The 20,470-nt window shown below is 43.2% G+C and overlaps 1 protein-coding gene across 7 annotated transcripts in view; it reads right to left on the reverse strand.

The window, feature by feature from the left end:
• Positions 1-278: 278 nt before the first annotated feature.
• Positions 279-20,470, reverse strand: part of LOC118215342 (aryl hydrocarbon receptor nuclear translocator 2-like) — a 32,277-nt gene continuing 12,085 nt past the window's right edge. For 5 of the 7 annotated variants that reach the window (XM_035396028.1, XM_035396033.1, XM_035396032.1 and 2 more), the window contains 14 exons: positions 19,787-19,889; positions 18,123-18,188; positions 17,609-17,694; positions 16,037-16,113; positions 15,326-15,460; positions 15,115-15,189; positions 13,068-13,219; positions 9,215-9,293; positions 8,996-9,119; positions 8,612-8,711; positions 8,171-8,309; positions 7,829-7,979; positions 2,193-2,338; positions 279-1,426 (listed from right to left, as the gene is read on the reverse strand). In XM_035396028.1, the coding sequence (XP_035251919.1) occupies positions 1,328-1,426; positions 2,193-2,338; positions 7,829-7,979; positions 8,171-8,309; positions 8,612-8,711; positions 8,996-9,119; positions 9,215-9,293; positions 13,068-13,219; positions 15,115-15,189; positions 15,326-15,460; positions 16,037-16,113; positions 17,609-17,694; positions 18,123-18,188; positions 19,787-19,889 (1,532 nt within the window). In that variant the 3' untranslated portion in view covers positions 279-1,327. The remainder of the gene's footprint in view (positions 1,427-2,192; positions 2,339-7,828; positions 7,980-8,170; positions 8,310-8,611; positions 8,712-8,995; positions 9,120-9,214; positions 9,294-13,067; positions 13,220-15,114; positions 15,190-15,325; positions 15,461-16,036; positions 16,114-17,608; positions 17,695-18,122; positions 18,189-19,786; positions 19,890-20,470) is intronic. The other 2 variants (XM_035396029.1, XM_035396034.1) reach the window with 1 other exon arrangement.

Consider the following 20,470-nt stretch of genomic DNA (forward strand, 5'->3'; position numbering starts at 1 on the left):
GGCCAGAGCTGTGACACGCATTCCAAACAGCACAGAGGACACGCCGATGTATGATGTGTGCGTGATTGTGTGCATTCTTGTGTGATATGCGTACGAGTGCATATGTGATTGTATATGTCTATGAGAGAGATTCTGTATCTGTGTATGTGTCCTGTTAGTGAATGTGTCCATGTGTAATAATCACCAGTGTTTCTGTGAAGCAATGTGTGTATGTGTCGGCTGACCCTGCTCTTTTTCCAAACCATGAAGGCAAACACTTGTTTTTGTCTCGCTAAAAACCACGTAACTAATAGGAATTTATTGTCAGGTTTATAAATTTACACAAATATGGACCACATTTACATTACATTTTTACAAACGCACTACAGATCAATAATTACATTTACACTCAGATTTCACACACCAATATCAAACCTACACATGTACACATAATGAAACACACGAACATAAAAATCACATTATTTACAAAAACTTAAATTTGATTTAACAAAAGTACCATTTCCTTCACAGTTTGCTACACATTATACATTCTCGTGTAAAGAATTCCAGCTAAAAATGAATACTTTGACTTTTAAAAAAGCTCAGAGATGAATTAGTAGAAGAATGTGATCGGTACAGAGATGCAGAAACAGTGTACACTGTTTTAATCACACAAATAGAGACCCAGTAAATTAGCTCAATGAAGTGTTAAGCTCCTGTAACATTAACAAGCTGCCTCAGAAAAGGCAACTTAATCCTGTTCAGACTTGATTCGTTCGCTTAAACCCCCGAGTCCTTGGCTCGAGATTGTATCCCTGGGTTACGGATGACGTCAGTACCAGGGTATTTCACGTAAATGGTAAAGGAACTGAGTTGTGCTTCAGTGTGTTATTCACAGGAAATACAATTTGGCACTGCTTTACAGGAAGGGAAAACGTAACGGAGAGCAAAGGGAAGACCAGCCGAAACCAGTCTGGAAAGCTAACAGGGTTCTGCAAAGATGTGATGCAACAGGCTTTGTGTTCAGGGAACAAGATACTACTGAGCAAATGAGACCTTTACTTCCAGACTGTTGGGTAATCGCTCTCAACAACACTCAGGCAATGGTAAGGGTGAGGACAGGCTTTGGGGTTACACTACAATTTAATAACTGACTAAAACCAGAACCCCAGATCTGAATGCTTGTCCAAATACTGGTTTCGGTTTAGGGATTATGGAGCGTGGGCCGGGTTGTTCCTCCCACACCACTGCTGTTAATGGAAGCGAAACTCACGCCAGCTGGGAAGGTTGCGATGTTATCAGTGTGATGAGGGATCACAGCTGGGAGAAGCCATTCCACCCGTCCATCTCACTCAGAGAAGGGCGGGAACATGCCCAAGTCCGCAAAGTCTTCGATGTTGTAATTCGCTGTGCCCTGTGTTGGGTCTCCAGCCATTGGTAGCATGTCCTACAAGTCGGTAAAGGAGGGGATGTCAGTAATACCTGGGGGCAGGGGGGTCACCCTTCTTCTGAGGGAGACCAGTCTCTGATGAGTAGGTAATTCCAGCAGGCCCATTTTGTTACCAGATAAAGAGGCTTCTGTAGGCTTCTAGGGGTTTCAGCACCCAATTTTGCTTTAACTGTACCAAATAATGATAAAACCAAACATGGCTTCTATCTATGCTTATCATACCAGGTTTACCAAAAATGAAGAAAACAGGAAATATGATATGTGAAAGATACAATGTCCCTCAGAACAACCTCAATCTCCACACCATGTAACTTTAAAGTGTAGAAATACCAAAGACTGTTCCCTTTATATGTTGTGTGCATGAGCAGCTTTTAAAATGGACTATGATCAAGAATACTGGATTAATATGCCCAGAAAACACATTCATGCTTAACTGAGATGCAAATAAACATGCTGGATGGAAGCTGTCCACACATATTAATTACAGCAATTTGGATATCATAGATATTTACAGTATATGTATAATCTTTAAAGGGTGGGATTTTTACCTTTTTCTTTTGAATCTGCAGGGCAGGCAGTAAATTCAATATATTTAATCTGTCATGCATTTTCATTATGTGCCCATCTTATTATGAGTGAAAATACTCTATTTCCCACAGGGATTAATGAATGATATTCTACTGCTGAGCCTGGAATACTGATGAATAACTACTGCATGTGAAAATAAAAAACATGTTTTTTTAGCGAGAGGATGTGAGGTTACCTGAAACACCTCTGTCTGGTTGGCTTGGGAGTGACTGTGCTGATCGCCACCCTGTTGGCCATGGTGTTGACTCTGCCACTGTGACCAGACCTCAGAGGGCCGACCCTGGAACTGCCCCCCACTCTGCCCACCTTCCGCTGCCCCATCTGTAAAAAGGGGGGGGGGGGCACAGATACAGGTACGGCCAAGTACAGTAGGTACCAAACACTGCTTTAATCCACCTGTCTAAGATCACTTACTCCCACAAAACACACTTGTGTCCACGGCAACTCACAAAACTCATTCTACACACCCAGATGCTTACTGAAGGAGAAGTCTGAAAAGCAGCCTAACACCCTCAATTCAAACCAACAATCCCCAAGTTACTACTGTGTAAGACTGCTGTCCACACAGAATCTAAAGAGAAGAGATAAATTGGTGGTCTAGCCGTATACCACAGAGATAAACCAGCAGGAAGCAACAGTATTTTACTTATCAATGGTCTATTACATGTGTGATATGTAGCATTATGTTTGATCTGACAGACAGCAGTGCAGTACAGAGGCAAAGGCAATCAATGGGATGGGTATTCACCCTGAATGTCTTCAGGAAATACTTTGTTTTCCAACTGCAGAATTAGTACAGTGTGTTCATTACCCACGATGACCCACGTAATGGGTCTGTCAAAGACGTAAGCCACACATACGGAAACCGCAGCAATGTCAGCACTCGTTCCTGTCTACGGTCATTTAAGGAAATGTGGAAGTAAACGTCACGTTTGGCCTCCATCAGCAGCTGTGATTCATCCTCAGGATAAGAGAGGAGAGGCCTCTACTTCCTCCTCCCTATGCAGAATAGCAGAGGCACAGAAGAGCAAGGAGGGACTATCCTGTGATGAAAATGTGTCCTGAACACACACTACAAACTGAATAAACAGAACAGTACTTATCCCAGCTTAACCAGTTTTTAATTTCATACAGTATGCACTACATTTCCAAAAGTATGATGACACCTGAACATCACACCAATATGTACTTGTGGAACATCTCATTCCAAAACCGTGGGCATTAATATGGAGTTCGACTCCCCTCTGCTGGTGTCACAGCCTCCACTCTTCTGGGAATGCGTTCCAGTAGATTTTGGAACATGGCTGTGGGGATTTTCTTCCATTCAGCCACAAGAGCATTAGTGAGGTTGGGCACTGATGTTGGGCATAAGGCCTGGCTCGCAGTCGGCATTCCAATTCATCCCAAAAGTGTTTTATGGGGTAGAGGTCAGGGCTTTGTGCAGGCCAGTCAAGTTATTTCCCACCAAACTCAGAAAACCATTTCTTCATGGACCTTGCTTTGTGCACAGGGACACTGTCATGCTGAAACAAGAAAGGACCTTCCCTAAACTGTTGGCACAAAGTTGGAAGTGCACAATTCTCTAGAATGTCATTGTATGCTGTAGCATTAAGATTTCCCTTCACTGCAACTAAGGGGCCCAGCCCAAACCATGAAAAACAGCCCCAGACCATTACTCCTCCTCCACTAAACTTTACAGTTGGCATTATTTGGGCCAGTACAGTTGGCACTATGCATCCTGCCAAACCCAGATTCATCCGTCAGACTGCCAGATAGTGAAGCATGATTAATCACTCTAGAGAAGGCATTTCCACTGCTCCAGAGTCCAATGGTGCTGTGCTTTACACCACTCCAGCCGACACTTGGAATTGCGTATGGTGATCTTAGACTTGCGTACGGCTGCTCGGCCATGGAAACCCATTTCGACAAGCTTCTTGTACTGACGTTCTTCCCAGAGGTAGTTTGGAACTCTGTAGCGTTTGGAACGCATTACACGCTTCAGCACTCGGCAGGCCCGTTCTGTGAGCTTGTGCGGCCAATTGTTTCATGGATGAGCTGTTGGTACACCTATACATTTCCACTTCACAATAAAACCACCTATAGTGGACTGGGGCAGCTCTAGCAGTGCAGAAATGTTATGAACTGACTTTTAGGAAAGGTGGCATCCTATCACGGCGCCACGTTGAAAGTAACTAACTCTTCAGTACGATCCATTCTACTCCCAATGTCTGTAAATGGAGATTGTGTGGCTGTATGCTTGATTTTATGCACCTGTTAGCAACGGGTGTGGCTGAAATAGCTAAACAACTAATTAGAAGGGGTGTCCATATACTTTAGGAAATTATATATATATATATATATATATATATATACATATATATAGTACTGTGCAAAAGTCTTGTAAAAAAAATGCTGTACAGCTAAGATGGTTTCAAAAATAATGAAATGAAAGGTTATAAACATCGAAAAAAATAATATAAAGAGCAGTAAATAAGTTAAAAACTAAATAAAATCAATGTTTGGTGTGACCACCCTTCACCTTTAAAACTACATCAATTCTCTTAGGTACACTGTCCTGCAGTTTTATAAGAATATCGGCTGGTAGGTTGTTCCAAGCATTTTGGAGAACGTGCCACAGTTCTTCTGCAGACTTTTGGCTGTTTTGCTTGCTTCTGGCTCTCCAGGTAATCCCAGAGACCCTTGATCAAGTTTTTATCTGAAAAGTAGTCTATTACTTAAAATATTACTTTATTTAGCAAAATACAAAAATGTATCTGTAAAATTTCATTTTTTGGAAAACTCATGTTTGGAAATCTCTAATTTGCTCTTTTCTACTGACACAATAACGCAGAAAACAAAATATAAACATCTAAGACCAAATATATACTATATATTATATTTAAAAATCTAGGGTGCCTAAGACTTTTGCACAGTACTGTATATACTTTATTTATCCAGGGGAGTCCCTTAGAGAGAATACGCACACGCACACACACTCACACATAGACAGAAAGTAGCATTGTGGTTAAATCCTGGCCTCATCCTGGTGTCAATATACCTATATAGGAATACATATACTGTATGCACCTGTGTGTTTGTCTGTGAGCACAGTATGATTCCTCGCATGTCCAGTACTTGTTCTAACAGGCGATTGTATTTATGAATGTCATGCTATATATTTTTCACATTCTGTTGCACAACTCGTACTGGACCAGAGTGACAGCATTAAAGAATCACATTCTTGTACTTTCCTCTATTAAGTTATAAAAAAAGACAGGAACTAGAATAGCCAATGGCGTGATTCTGGAAGTCGTTTTCATTCTGTAACCCAGACATAGTTTATGGGCTTTAATCAAAGCCCGGATTCCCGATATTAATATCGCAGAGCAGAGGTTATGCACCGCTTTCATCCTTTTTAATTAAACTTAATTTAATTCTATAAATATGCTTAAAAAAGGCTCTATACAGCGCTGCCACCCTGCTATGCTGGGCATGTGCGGCCCCCTCATTAGACGGCTGGGTCATTATTAATCTTCTGGTGGGGCGTGCTGTGCATGGAGCACTGCCCCCACAGGCACAGGGGCCACAGAATATTCTCAAATATTCTAAAATTATGAAATTTTAATAAATTTTCATAAAGGTAGGGGGAGACTTGTTATGTTTAATATCAGAGCAGATATGATATTCCTTAAAGCAATATTTCTGGATTCCATAGACAGTAACATAATCCATTCCATCCAAAAAGTGAAGCTCTGAAATTATTTTAGTGAAAAACACCTGTATTTACAGTATATCAGTATTCAGCTCTCTCCCATATTACATGTTGGAAACTGGAGACATAAATTAAAATAAGCATAAATAAATGGTCGGAATGGCAAGTGAAATACTGGTAACCTGGCTGAGGCCCTGGGGCTCAGACGTACCTCCCCGCCCCGCCCCGCCCCTGTCCCCAGCAGCTGCAGGCCCTGCAGGGCTTAGCAAGTCAGCCATGTTTCCCAGTCTGAGCTGTCCTAATCCCTGAGGAATTCTCCTAATCCCTTTGGAAATAAATTAACTATCAAATAGAGACGCAAATCCAATTCCTCAGCACGTCCTAGCAGACCGACCCTGTATTAACCAAAGTGCTTCAAAGTCATTTCTCCTTGTGTGTTACATAATGGCTATTGTTGCATATCGTACCCATTTTTGGTTAATACCAGGAAAGGGTGAGCTGAACTTCCCAATTTTGGGTAGGAAAGACAAAACAATCCTCAACAAACCTCTTTATTTGCCATACAGTGTTAAGCACAGGGTCGATGCAGATATACTAGAGACAAGCTGAAGCCTGAAAATGCTGATTTAGGACGTGAACTTAATTTAATCCTCTTTAAAAATAATAGTTAATACCTATTGGCACATATTACTAAAATGGCAGACTCTTTTATTCACACCCTTAATAAACATGAACAGAAAAAAACTATAAAAAAGAGTATACAAGTACTGAGGTATATGTCATGCTCAGAAAATTGAGAAAATTATATTCTTTAGTAATGCATTGGCATGAACCACAATCGAACAATTCACAAATTATAATTTTTTTCCAAGAAAATCAAGAATCCAAAATATTCACACCCGTGTTATCAGTACTTTGTGTTTTCTCCCTTGGCCATGATTACAGGAAGTAGTCACCTTCTACAGTGTTGAATGAGGTTATGTAGCTTTTTGAGGGGCAGAATTGTTCTGACATCTGTGGACTGCATTTTTGAGTTCAAATCACAAATCTGAAATTGGATTCAATTCAATAGGACTGAGATGGCCACAACAGGACATTGATCTTATGCCCTGTCAACCATGTTTCAGATGCTTTGGATGTATGTTTGGAATCATTGTGCTTTTGAAAGATACATCTGTGGATGTAGCTTCCTGGCAGAGGGAACACCGTTTTTGGGAAAAATGTCTTGGAAAATTCAGCAGTTCATGGTTCCATCTATTTTCACAAGGGCCCCAGGGCCTGTGAATGAAAAACAACCCCAAAGCATCAAGCATCCAGCACCATGTTTCACTGCAGCCAAGAGGTGCTTTTCAACAATAGATGCATTCTTTGGACGTCAAACATGTGATGTGCATATCCAAAAAAATTTATTTTTTGTTTCATCTGACCACAAGGAATGGTTCCAATTGTAGTTTGGCCAAATTTACGATGTCTTGACGTGAATTCTCTTCAACAGAGGCTTCATTCTTGCAACCCTGCCACATAGGGCATGTAGGTGTCATCGAATGGTATCTTTGGACACCTTGTAATCTCAAGATTGTATATTCTTGTATATTTTATTTTATACAGGTTTTTTTCAGCTTTATCAAGGGTGTGAATATATAAAACTCTACAGCACGTATTCTATTAAAATATCCTATATGGCAATGGTTTATTGGTAGTTTATTTTAGGAAGGAATAGCCAGTAATGAAGATTACAACTCAGTTCAGCTGATTACATCATGTGCAAAAGTTATTAAATTGCCAACACTTTATAAAATGCAGAGAAAGCAGGCATGGTTTTCTGACAGTTGCCCCTGGGTTTCTGAACACATTAGTGAAACTTTGACTGTAGTTTGTCTGCACTACTTAGGGGGGGGGGGGGGGGGGGGGGGGGGGACCATTCCCAAATTCCTGAGATTACATTGGCACAATGTTGCTGGTTTAATGCAGTCTCATCCATCTCCGCTGAGTACTCTAACAATCTGACGTCATAGGTACACCTGAGACCCAGCGTTTACCGTCTGTCCCTCCCGCACACAGAGCAGTCCCAGCCAATGGAGAAGCACAGAGATTCTTACCAAAACCTGTGTTACGACTGGCCAAACTGGAGTAGGTGTTGCCACTGGGGGAGGATGTGGTCGGGCTGGAGAGGGGGCTATAGGAGGAGGGGTCAGCCTGGTAGCCGTGACTCGAACCCAGACCAAATGGAGAGGACTGAGACTTTCCCGACTGAGAGAGAGAGAGAGAGAGAGAGATTACTACAGACTCTACTTTTTTTACTAATCCCCTCGTAGCAGATACACAGACATTAGGTACAATGCACACACATACTGATTAAACACCAAAGCATATAAATACAGTAGAATACAACCACTCAGGGTGAAATAAAATAATCCCCCCCAAGACTCCACTGGCCTCACCTGTCCAGAAAATGGGGGTCGTGCCCCGGTCCAGCCCACCTGGCCAGGATTCAGCTGTCGTGAGATCTGGGCCAGGTTCTGTCCGCCAGAAGCAGAGGGCTGGATATCACTCACACCCGGAACATGAATTACTGACGAGCTGGAACAAAACCCCCCGAAAATAAACTTCACATAAAATATAAAGGTTTACAGTAGACTCGGTGCTACCTGTACTCCAGATTTACAGCAGCACCATGTGTTTTTTTAGGATGGGATAGCAATTATGTGTAGGGGTGTCAGTGTGGCTGATGCTTGGAGGACCAGACAAGGTTAACAGAAGGTTTGTACACTCAAGCCAAATGCTTCACCAAATATCCAACTGCGATACGATGGAAAATATATTAAATGTAAGTCATTTAAGTTAATACGCAGAGACAGGCAGTTAACAGGAAGTCTACGCACCTGAAACCCTTCCCAGAATGCCCAGACTGAAAAGGACTCCCCTGGGAATACATCTGCCCACTAGTAGAGGATGAGTTTACCATCATTTTTTTATCGGCTGCTGAAAAGAAATCAGACATTTATTCACATTCAATTCATGTAGACTACAGCACATTCTATTAATATGCACCCTGTGGTGCACTGTATTACCTTTCTCATTCATTTGCAATTCAAACTGCAGCACTTTCATCTAATCTTCACACAGTACCACATTCTGTAGCACACTGTATCCCTGCTCCCAAGATAAGGAGACCAAGGTTCGACCCGACTGTTCATTTTAACCTCACACATTTGTGGCTGACCGCAAGAGGACGTTGGTGCGGCGACGGCGGGGAAGTGACCTACACCCTGAGATGTCGGCATACACCTCCGTGAAGCGCGGGTCTCTGTCCTGAGAGAACAGGGCCTCCTGTTTGTCGATAGCCTTTCCTGCTTCATTCACTCCGGCTGGGCCGCTGGTGACAGGAACCTGTAGGAGGCGACAGAGAGATGTCGGAACAGACCCAGACAGAGGTGATGGGGTGATTGGAGGAGCTTTATGGGTGCATTCGCCAGGCCTCGTACCTGGGAGAGGTCGTAGGCTGCCAGCCCATCCCTCTGGTGCACGTCCAGCTCAGCCTGCTGCTGCTGCTGCTGGAGCTCCCTGTACGAGGAAACAGAGAGTTGTGACTGGCCAGGAAGAACCTTGCCTGCAACCATGGCAGCTTCACAGCCTATTCATAGCCACAGCCCAGACAGGCATGCATTTAAGTGACTTGAACCCAAAACAGGGGTTTACATTCCCCACCGACAAATACAATCAAGACTAAAAATGAACGAGGAAATACTTTTGTGGCACTCATCTGCTGCCGATTATAATGCACACGCACATGGCAACAGCTGAAAACCCTCAGACCTGAGCGCTCTCTCACCCTCACTCACTCTCTCTGAAAAACAGCTTCTTTGATCATTAATATGAGTACAGTGAAGAGGAGTGGTAAAAAAAAAAGGCTTCACGCTGTCCCAGGGTTGAAATGTTCCTTCAGTAACAAGACCATTTGGCCCTGCCCAGAACATAACACGATATCCTGCTCCATCAGGCAGCCATTTCAGGAGGTACCTGAGGAACCCAAACCTGCACTTCTCTCTTAATGTTCACCAATAATACTGATGTCTTGCAAGGTGCTTTCAAAAGCCTGTTTACCCCACCAAAGCAATATCATAATGTCACCATACACAACTCCTAAGGTTGGCCAACAATAAAGTGAATATGATGGCTAAAGTTGTGACATTTGTCTATCCAAGAACTGTGTGAACAAAGCAGATTTGAATGGAATGGGTGGTCCAGTGGATTTCTTCCCCAGTATAGCAGATGATATCCCAAGCAGCATAAACCCAGGCAAGCGCTTTAATGTTCCATCCTACTCGATCACGCAAAAGACTTCATCGCCACTAAGGCTCAAATAAAGACTGAAGTATTCAGAGGTCTGTGTGACTACAGCTTATTTTAGCTACAGTAGAACAGGGTGCAGGGGCAAGGAAAGGAAAGCAACGATATACACGACACTTATTTCAGCAGTAATTATTCTTTAACCCCATTATGTCAAGCTCAAGGTCAAAGGAAATCTTTACAAATGTCCTGAACACACAGGATGAATTTCCATTGGCCAACAAATTCATTTCAATCCCATAAGCACCTACTGTTAACAATAGTGCCACACTTCCCCTGGCGTCCTGGCCAAAGGCCAGACCAAGCCTTCCCAACCAAGTCATCACATCAATGCCTTCAGCTGATTGGTTTATACAGCTCCCGAGCCTTGCTCCCACATATCAGTGACAAAGTTAAATGAGCTCTCAGATGGATTGTCAGGTTAAATAAGGGTTCATACAGTGCAAGAAGAGACCATGGCATTAATGACCTTCATTACGTTAAGTGAAATAGCACAAACCATACTAAAGCATCAACAAGAACGGAACTCTACACTGTCCCTGAAAATGCAACCATTAAGATTTGAACATAGGTAGAGCGATCAAAATAGTAAAATCCATAAATGGAAGTTCATAATTTCTGTCCTCAGGACATTTATTTTTTAGTCTGCGCAACAGAGGGAAAAACAGACTCATCTGTGAATTCTGCCTCTCTGCTCATTCCAGACATGCAAGACAGACCACTGTAGCCATGGTGACAAAGTGGCAGTAAAATGGGCTGTCTGCTGCTATGCTCAAAGGTGTTGATTGTTACTGTGTGTGTGTGTGTGTGTGTGTGTATGTATGTATGTATGAGAGTGTAAGTGCACACGTTTGTACTTGTGTATTACTGAGTGTGTTTTTGTATGTGTGTGCTCATGTGCTGGTCATGTAGGCAGATGTGTAATATGGCCTTAGTGAGTTTGATGTGACCAACCCAGTTATGGAATGACTGCGGCAGGACTGTCCACAAGCTACTATGTCAGTGGTTTAATGTGCAATAGCTCCTGGTGTTAGTTAGTTAGATCACAGTCAAATCCATGCAGCAGGGTAACGTGCTCCCAACACGTGCAGTTATGTTTCCACTGATCCTCGCATTGATCTCCCCATGCACAATATGTGTGGAAGACAAATGAATCACTGGCTCTGCCCACACTCCGGGTGAGCCAGCAAGCAATCAGTGCTTCCTGCGGCTTTTATGAGCTTCCAGCTTGTCTGGGTTTTATTTAACGTCTGCATCTCCTGTACTGGCTGTAGGAAAGACATCTATCTATCTATATATCTATCTATCTAGTGAAAAAATAATAATAATGGGAAAACTACTAGACACCAGTCCAAAGACACAAAGGTGTCCTCTACAGACCATGCTTTACATGTGACCATCTGAACATGTTAGGAGATGCAAACAGGATATTAATATGAATACAGAAACACAAATGAAAGATTCTGATCCTGAAGGGGCATGGCTGAGGGCAGAGGGGGTGGAGCTATGGGGCCCATGGCTGGCCTGCTGAAAGGACATGAGGACACAGAGCAGAGACAGTGCTGAGACAGCATCACTGCGTTTCATACCACATCAGCTGACAGCCAAAGTATTCCACCCTTCCAAATTCCACAATGGGACATAAAAATGACCACTTTGCAAAAGACCACAAAACTAACCAGAGCATTATAAAGACTGTATTTTCCCCATACTACAAGTGTCTATATATAACAACCAATGCAGGAGATGCACACATCAAATAAAATACAAATTGTAATGGTTTATACAAACGTGCAGTCTCTTTACAATGGAATTAATTAGAATGGTTCGGGATTTGACAATTCTATGCATATACCCAAATTATGTGATAATCTGTTATGCAATTAAGAGGATTCTACTGCATTAACCTACACTGTTTCAGCCTATCTGTGCAGATTTAACTGAGAAATAATATTTGGAAAAGCCTTCATTGTTATGTAGGATACAAGTAACACCAGTGACAAAAGGGATTTGAGTGAATGGGCAAAAATAATTTCAAATACAGCAAGCTGGCATTTGTGTGGATTCATTCAATTAGAAGGTTAATTAATATTGCATGCTCAGTTTTGAGTGAAAAAATGAAACCCATTTCAAGACATAGGACAATACCAAATACCAATATTACTGTACAATGGGTAAATCCTTCAGTATATCGCCACCACACAAAGTCGCAACATAAGCCCTATTTTGGCTCAGGGAGAACATCTGAATGTTTGTACGGCCAATCCAGTCTTCTCTTTTAGAAATTATGTTCTTACCTTCTTATAACATATTCAGAAAAAAGAGCTTTGTGGTAGAGGAAAGATAGGGCTTGGTTCAAATGTGACACTATGATGGAAAAACCTGGGAATGACTAAAAGAGCTGGGAAGGAGGGCATTCTGTGATACAGGTTATTTTCTTTGGCGAAACAAATGCTGACTTCAGCTAAATCGATGTTTGTGTCGCTTGAGTGGCGGGCTTCCTCTGGGCTTCTGCAGGCCCACAGCCCTTACAGGCAGCAAGACAATTCCAACAAAAACACTAGCACCCCCTAAGGTAAAAAAGAAGGACCTCTAAGCTAGATGAGCTGTGGCAGAAGAACCCATAAGCTCCCTTCCCCCTTAAGAAGAACCCTTAAGTTCCCTTTCCAAGTCTGTCTCATCACTAGAACATCAACTATCAATTTTGGAGAATGCTGGCGAGCAAGCACTGAAAGTGAACATGGTTGGAAGTCTGGTATGCTAACTACCACTTTTCACCAGCTGAGCTGTGCATGCATTGAGCTGGAGCTAAGTGCTGAGCAGCTGGTGCAAGTAGAATTCAGGTGCAGGTTCAAACAACACTCAATGACCTGTGGCAGGAAAATGGGAATGCTTCACAAACAGTGCTGAAAATTATAGAAAATTGTAGAGGCTGAAGTCCCTGATATATCACAGCGGCACTCTCTAAAATGGTGGAATGAGACTCACTTGACATTGGTGTTGGTGCAGATGATGTACTCGATCTCATCCGAATAGGGGTTCTGGAAGGTGAAGCTGCTGGTTCTGATCAACATCCAGTCCCGGTTCTTCATACGGAACCGGTACATTACTGAGAGAACCTGCCCTTTCAACTTGAGAACCTGAGTGAAAGAGTGAGAGAGGAGCAAGGAGCAGAGTAATGAACTCCGTATAAAACACCTTATACACACACAGTATGGATCGATTCAAGTGTCTATATACTGCCTTTAATTTGTATATAGTATTGATGTTTTTATCTGTTGTTTGTACTAGTGTTTACCCAGCCTTACTACTAAACTAATCACTAATATACACTTTTTCAGTTAGCACTCTGTATTTATGAAAACTACCAGTTAGCTGCAAAAACAGCATCTGTGAAACATGGTGGTGGCGATATTATGATTTGGGTATATATGGCTGCCACAGGTAATGTCTCACTTGTCTTCACTGATGATGAAACTGCTGATAGCTGCAGCAGAATTAATTTTGAAGTATACAGAAGCATCTTATCTGCTCAAGGTCAAGCAAATGCCTTGAAACTCATTGGACAGCACTTTATCCTACAGCAAGACAATGATCTGAAACATACTGCTAAAGCAACAAAGAAGTTTTTCAATACCAAAAACTGGAACACTTCCTGACTGGCCAAGGCATTCATCTGATCTGAATCCAACAGAATATGTGTTTCATATGCTGAAGAGTATTGAAAAGGCAACTAGCCCATGAAATAAACTAGAGCTGAAGACGGCTGTAGTGCAGGCCTGGCAGATCATCACCAAAGAAATACTTAGCATTGATGATGTCTGTAAGGAAGTTGAAAAGACAGAACCACCCCCTCCCCCTGCCCTTTGTTTAGAACTAAGACAGGGAACAGGAGGCTCTTCACCTTCTTCACTGTGTTAATTCAAAGAATACCCCCTGCAGTTAATCAGATGTGCATTCTGACACAGATTTTCTATTTAGCTCAATTTGGTGGCTGATCAACCCTGTGAGGCACAGCTTCAGGCCTTTTCCTCTCCAAGGAAGCACAAAGGTCCCTTTCAGGGTTGATGGTAGAGTGGGCAGAGGATGGGATGGGCTTTCACACGGTGATGCCACCTTGCTGCCTGGCACACTGGTTTTGTGGGAGTACATGGCCATCCTGGAGAGACCGTTACCGGCTGGAAATTCCCAGAAAACCAGAGTGCCAGGCAATAAGGTTTCCAATGGAAACTTCTGGGGCAGCACCGTGTGAAATTCTCTCCCTGCTCTACCATCAACCCCTAAGGACCAAATTCCAGGAAGCACAGCCCTCGGAGCAGGGCAGGAGGAGAGCAGTATGGACCCCGCCCAGCTCCCTTGCACGCCCACACCCACCCTTCCCTAACCAGTCCTTTCCTCTAGTTGTTATCACTGCTTCACTGCTGCTGCTTCATATTCACACACACAATCATACTGGACTCCCTGAAAAAAACCCATCTCCTTAAATCTCAATTTCTGCTCAAAAGCCTCCACAGCTATGAAAAACCAAAACACATTTTAGTTTCCTTCCTTCCTGACTACAGTGTGACTGGGGATTGCCATGTGAGCTCCTGCACTTCACATTGTTTCCAAAAAACACAGCACTCACAGAGAGCCTGAAGCTCTGCCAGGGGTCCTTACTGAAGGTCCAACAGGAGTGGGCTCATCGCGTCAGGCAAACACTGCCATTACAGCACAACTGGCTACTGTTTTCAGCTAATGTTTTCTAACTGATACCCAGGCCGGGAAATAACTACCACATGGACCCAGTAACCTCAATCTACAGGAGGGAGGAGGGAGGAGGCAGTGGTAACTGACATCAGAATAAAAAGATCAACAGACTCATTATCAAGTTATAAAGTACAATCTCAGGCTCCAGTCCAAGAGGGCTGCATTGTACACACACTTCTTTTTCAAGGCTGAAAGTGGCTGTTGACTAAAAGGAAACCACAAAAACATCCAAACACTGTGACCCTCCAAAACTGAAGTTTGAAATCCTTGCTCTAAAGGGCCATACCTGCTGGAAACTCTCCCGCAGGTGATTCTGATCCTCTGGATGGGAAAACTCCAGAATGTCCTTCCCCAGCAGATCCTTTAAAAGACAAAATTACACACATAAAGTTTTTTTTTTTTTTTTTTACCACATCTGGACTGTAAGACCATACTTCAGAGAAAGGAACAGGACGTTCTGGCTGACTCGCTTGTGTTATGGGAGAGGCATGCCTCACCTGGGGCTGATAGCCAATCACATTGATGCATCGTGGGTCTACAAAGGTGATGATGCCTTCAGAGCTATGTCTGGAGAGGAATTCTGTGGGGACAGACAGCCCATTCATATCCATGGAAACCGGGCAGCTTGTGACCTAACAGCATGGAGGGGTTAAACAAATCATGGAGTCACAGAGAGTACCTGGATTTTTAATATTCACAATAACACCAGACTAGTCAATGGTATCATATTCTGAAGGTGTACCTCCAACAAATTAAACAGAAAACATAAAAAAATTAAAAAAAAACATTGAAGGTGCACCCCACCCAACATAAAAAACATGGAACAAAAAAAACAGTTTTATATTTTGTTCCTTATCTTCAAACAGCAGACATGTTTTGTTTCTCAACAAATCGAGAGATATAAAAGAGATATCCTGCCAGAAGGCAAGTAGCAGTGTAACTAAAGGCCGAGTGGAGGTGGGGTCACACTGGACATCACTGTGAGCCCAATAAGCCAGATCCTCCAGGACCCGCCCTCCTCAGAAGGCCCAGTGACCTCTGACCTCTAGGGCCTCCCATAACCCAGCATTTAAATATTAGCATTAGATCCTTTTTTGCATCGAATTTCACTCACTGTAACCACAGGTCCATGGCTTTTTTTGAGCTTGAAAAAACACATTTTCCTCTGATCTCAACTCTTCAGATACACCAAAAACACAGGTTCATACCTGAAGTCTGCCAATTGCGACCAAGCAGTAACTGCTGGTTTGCCCGGCCTCTTTGTCTTCCTCGGGAATCGTCATACCTGAAACACAGCACAGAGCCAACATCTGAAACACAGCACAAACACAGCACACCGCACGCATCTGAAACACAGCACAGCCAAACACAGCACAGAGCCAGCATCTGAAACATTAGCACAGTCAAACACATCACAAACACAGTACACAGCACGCATCTGAAATGCATGTGAAACACAGATTTTTTTCATTTATTAATTTAAATACAAAAAAACATTTGGGTACAGAGCTTGAAACATAACACAATGTTACTTTATAGGCTGTTAAATACAGTTGACTATTCTATACAGAATAACCACAGTGCATCTTGCCAAAAACATCTGCAATGTGAACACTATTTTGTTTTATGTCATTTTGGCCTGTTAAAGCCATAGTTGTAAAAGCATGCTATGGATGGCAATATGGACGGCGATTTCTCTTTTTAAAACAGTGTGCTTTGTCAGTGCATAAATATAAGCTTCATAAAAATAATAAAAGCCTTCCAGTTCCTTTTTCCAATGCCTCATTATGCACAACAGAGCAGTCAAGCAGCTCTGATCAAACACACATCACACAGTTTCAAATCATTCTCACAGATGTTGCACCGGACGTGTATCTCTAACCCAAGGCTCCGTCCCAGGCACACCAGAGATGATGTAAACAGCATTAACCATGTATACAGCCCATGAACAGAACATTGATGTGTTTGAGTAGATGGTTTGAGATAGACTTGCAGTATCCTGAAATTGCATCACATGCACGCTCATTAATCTGACGTGTGATTCCTGCATGGCCAGCCCAGAGGGAAAACCTGCCTCCTCAGGAAAGACTTTTCTTTTAATGGCTTAAAAAAGCAAAGGTCTTCCACCTGCAGGAGACCAGGGCTTAGAGAGGGAGTTCAATGAGAGAAAGAATAACAAGCGTATCATTCGTATGGAAAAAAAGCTCAGCTTTTCAACCAGGAGAGAATTCAGTCAGATCTGTAAAATTTGAATTCAGCCATTTCTGTCATCAGGTTTTCAGCTGGAAAAATGACACCCAACGAATAATATATGAATATGAGAAGCAGAAGCCCTGGACTGTCCAAGACCAGGCTGGGCACAGCACTGGATCCTCTCTAGATGGTCTATCAAATGTGTCTAGAAGAACCGAGTGGCCATTCTAATCATCTTATCAATGTGGGGCTACGCACTGCTAGAGGTGGAGGTGAAGATGAGTTCAAACTTAGGATAAATCATCCTGCTAAATTTCTGCCAGTGGACCATGAGGAAGACTTATAATTTGAATCTTATTATTCAACACAATGAAACTCCCCTGCCACATCATCGACTACAACAGACTGCCCCTGTGTGAGTGGTTTTGCCTGGGTGTGAGTGTATGTGTGTGTGTGTGCGCGTGCGTATGTACGTGAGTGTGAGTGTGTGCATGTAGGTGTATATATGTGTGAATTGACAGTCTAGGAGGAGCTTATGGAGTGGATGGAGTAGTGTGTAGGGGTGGGTAAAGAGCGGGGGCCTGTACCTGCTGGAGGCCAGGCTTTGATGTACCCTGTGCAGTGCACCACTGAATACTGCGCCTCTCCCTCCTTACTGGGTCCCAGACCATTCCTATAGGGAGAGGAGATAGATCCACAGACTGTCAGTCATTACATTATTCAACCTGTATATACCCATTCACTCTGTCACACACACTCTTTCACCTTGCTTACCATCACTCATCCTGTCATTCCTCACTCACCCTCTCACTCACACTCAAGATTCAGTTTGGTTCGCGGTTTTGGTGTGAGTTACAGTTCTGTTCGGTTCTGTATGTTTTTTGTTAAAGCAAAGAAAAAAGTGCCAATCTCATTTACATTTATTTGACAAAAATGTCATTAAATATGGCTATGAAAATTATGGAAATGCAGAATGTCACAAGATCATCCACCACTCCAATGCAGCTATTTGAAGCGGAACACGTGGAGTTGAGGGTCATGTACCTTGGGAGGCATTTAAAGAACAGAACAGAGTGTACACCTGCACTGCTGAGACCTCACCTGTATCTCTTCCTCATGTTGGACAGACGGTTCAGAGAGATGTGATCTAAAGGAGCACTCCCACATCTGGGGGGAAGGAGAAACAGACAGCCATGAAAACAGAGCAATGTGTTTGCATTTGCTGGGCGAAAATACCAGAAAATAACCAAGCTGTTCCAGCGGCCTGAACACATTTATTTGAGTTTTTTGGGGGTTTCGGGTTGTTCATAAGGTTTTTGTGTTCCTTTATCTCCCAATGACAGGAGAGATTCCTGCCCCACAGAAGACACGCCCCATTCCTGGAGAGACTGAGTCACAAGCTCTTGTATGAAAGCAGGTCACAGGTCTTCAAAACCTGTGTTTTCATAGGTGTTGGAAAATGGTGTGGGTGGCTGCCCCCATAAAGGAGAAAATTATCAGTACAAACAGACATGTTTTCAGCTCATAAAGAAGCTCCCTGCTTGGAAACAGTATTGATTACTCAAGGCCCGGCTCCCTGCTGTGCTGTGTGTGAACGTGTGTATGTGCATGTATGAGAGATCCCACTTCACCTGTTTGTGTGTGCACCTGTGTGTGTATGTGTGAGTATGTGTGTGTTTGTACGTGTGTGTGCATGTGTCTGCGCGTGTTTTCAGGTGTTGCCAGCTCTTCCCTGCGAATAGGGGTAAGCCATTACACTCAACATGCCATTTCACTTTAAAACCTTTTGCAAAAGGAGACTTCAGAAGAACAGGAGTCTGGGACTCATTACTGACTGCAATCACCAGCCAGCCGGAGACCAGCTGACCAGCACAAATCAGCAGTAATCAATACAGAACAGCATACAGAACAGGGTCATTTTTATGGACATTCATCTCATTCTTCTCAGACAAAAATATCATAAATCTCCAATTGAACTCCACTGTCAGAAATGCCCCAGAGAGAAGGTATTTTTAACTCAGAACAACCTCACTCAGCCTTCCCTCAGCAGATTCTGGGGCATTTCTGACTGTTCAATTGCAGTTTTATTATGCTGTCCCTGTGTTTACATGCACTTGGGCCTTCCTGTGCTCACCTGAGTCTTATAAAGCTAGCAGTATGGGGCAGTCCTTACAAGGGTCAGGTGAGCACAGGAAGGCCCAAGTGCACGTAAGCACAGGGACACACAGGTAAGCAGAGGGACACACAGGTAAACACAGGGACACACACGTAAGCTTAGGGACACACAGGGACACACAGGTAGGTATGGGGACACACAGGTAAGCACAAGCAAGTGGAGGAAAGCAAAGGTAAGTGCAGATTGGAACAAGTAAATACACAGTATCACAGATAAGCACAGGACAGACAAGATAACCACAGGTAAACCTGTTAAGGAAAGCACAAATAGCCACAGGTAAATTCCAACAAGTATGGGACAGTTCAGGTAACCACAGGTAAACTTGAGTGAGCAGAGGGAGGCATATGAACTCAGATAGGAACAGTGAAAAAGGGAAACTCAGACGAGCAAGGGAGGCACAGGTGAATTCAAATGAGCACAGGGAAACACAGGTAACCACAGGTAAACTCGAGTGAGCAGAGGGAGGCACAAGTGAACACAAATGGGCACAGGGAAACACAGGTAACCACAGGTAAACTCAGGCAAGCAAAGGGAGGCACAGGTGAACTCAGGAAGGCACAGGGAAACACAGGTAAGCACAGGCTCGGACCTCATCCTGCAGATGAAGGATCGGCGGGAGCCCATGCACATCCTCATGGAGGACTGCTGGCCCTCCTTCTTCACCGTCCCCGTCTTCAGATCCAGGATCCTCCCTGCACACAACAAAGACCCCATCAATCAGGTTAATCCATGCACAGTACAAGAGGACACAACACAATTACACAACTACGCAGCAAAACAGAACATACCAATCAGGTTCATCTATGCGCAGTACAAGAGAAAACAACACAATTACACAACCATACAGCAAAACAGAACATACCAACCAGGTTAACCTATGCGCAGTACAAGAGAACACAACACAATTACACAACCATACAGCAAAACAGAACATACCAATCAGGTTGACCAAAATAACTGCACTGAACACAACACACACCAAGCAAGGAATCATAGGAATCACTGCTGTGAGCAAGAGAACAGCTGGGATTCCTGCTTGGGGCCAAATGGACAACAGCCAGCCTGCAGAACACGAACATTGGGTTCAGCCAGATTGTACAAGAATACGATTGTTATTGTTTTTCTGCGGACAGAGGAAATTCCATTGATTGCCAAATGTTGCACGAAACATCCCAGACAGGGTTCACTTTCAACTAGCGACACAAATTCTGTCTTCTTACAATTTCACCACTTCAAAAGGTCATAAGAGTTTGCACAGGAGTAGATACTACAC

Source organism: Anguilla anguilla, chromosome 16 (assembly GCF_013347855.1).
Source record: "Anguilla anguilla isolate fAngAng1 chromosome 16, fAngAng1.pri, whole genome shotgun sequence".
NCBI lineage: Eukaryota > Metazoa > Chordata > Actinopteri > Anguilliformes > Anguillidae > Anguilla > Anguilla anguilla.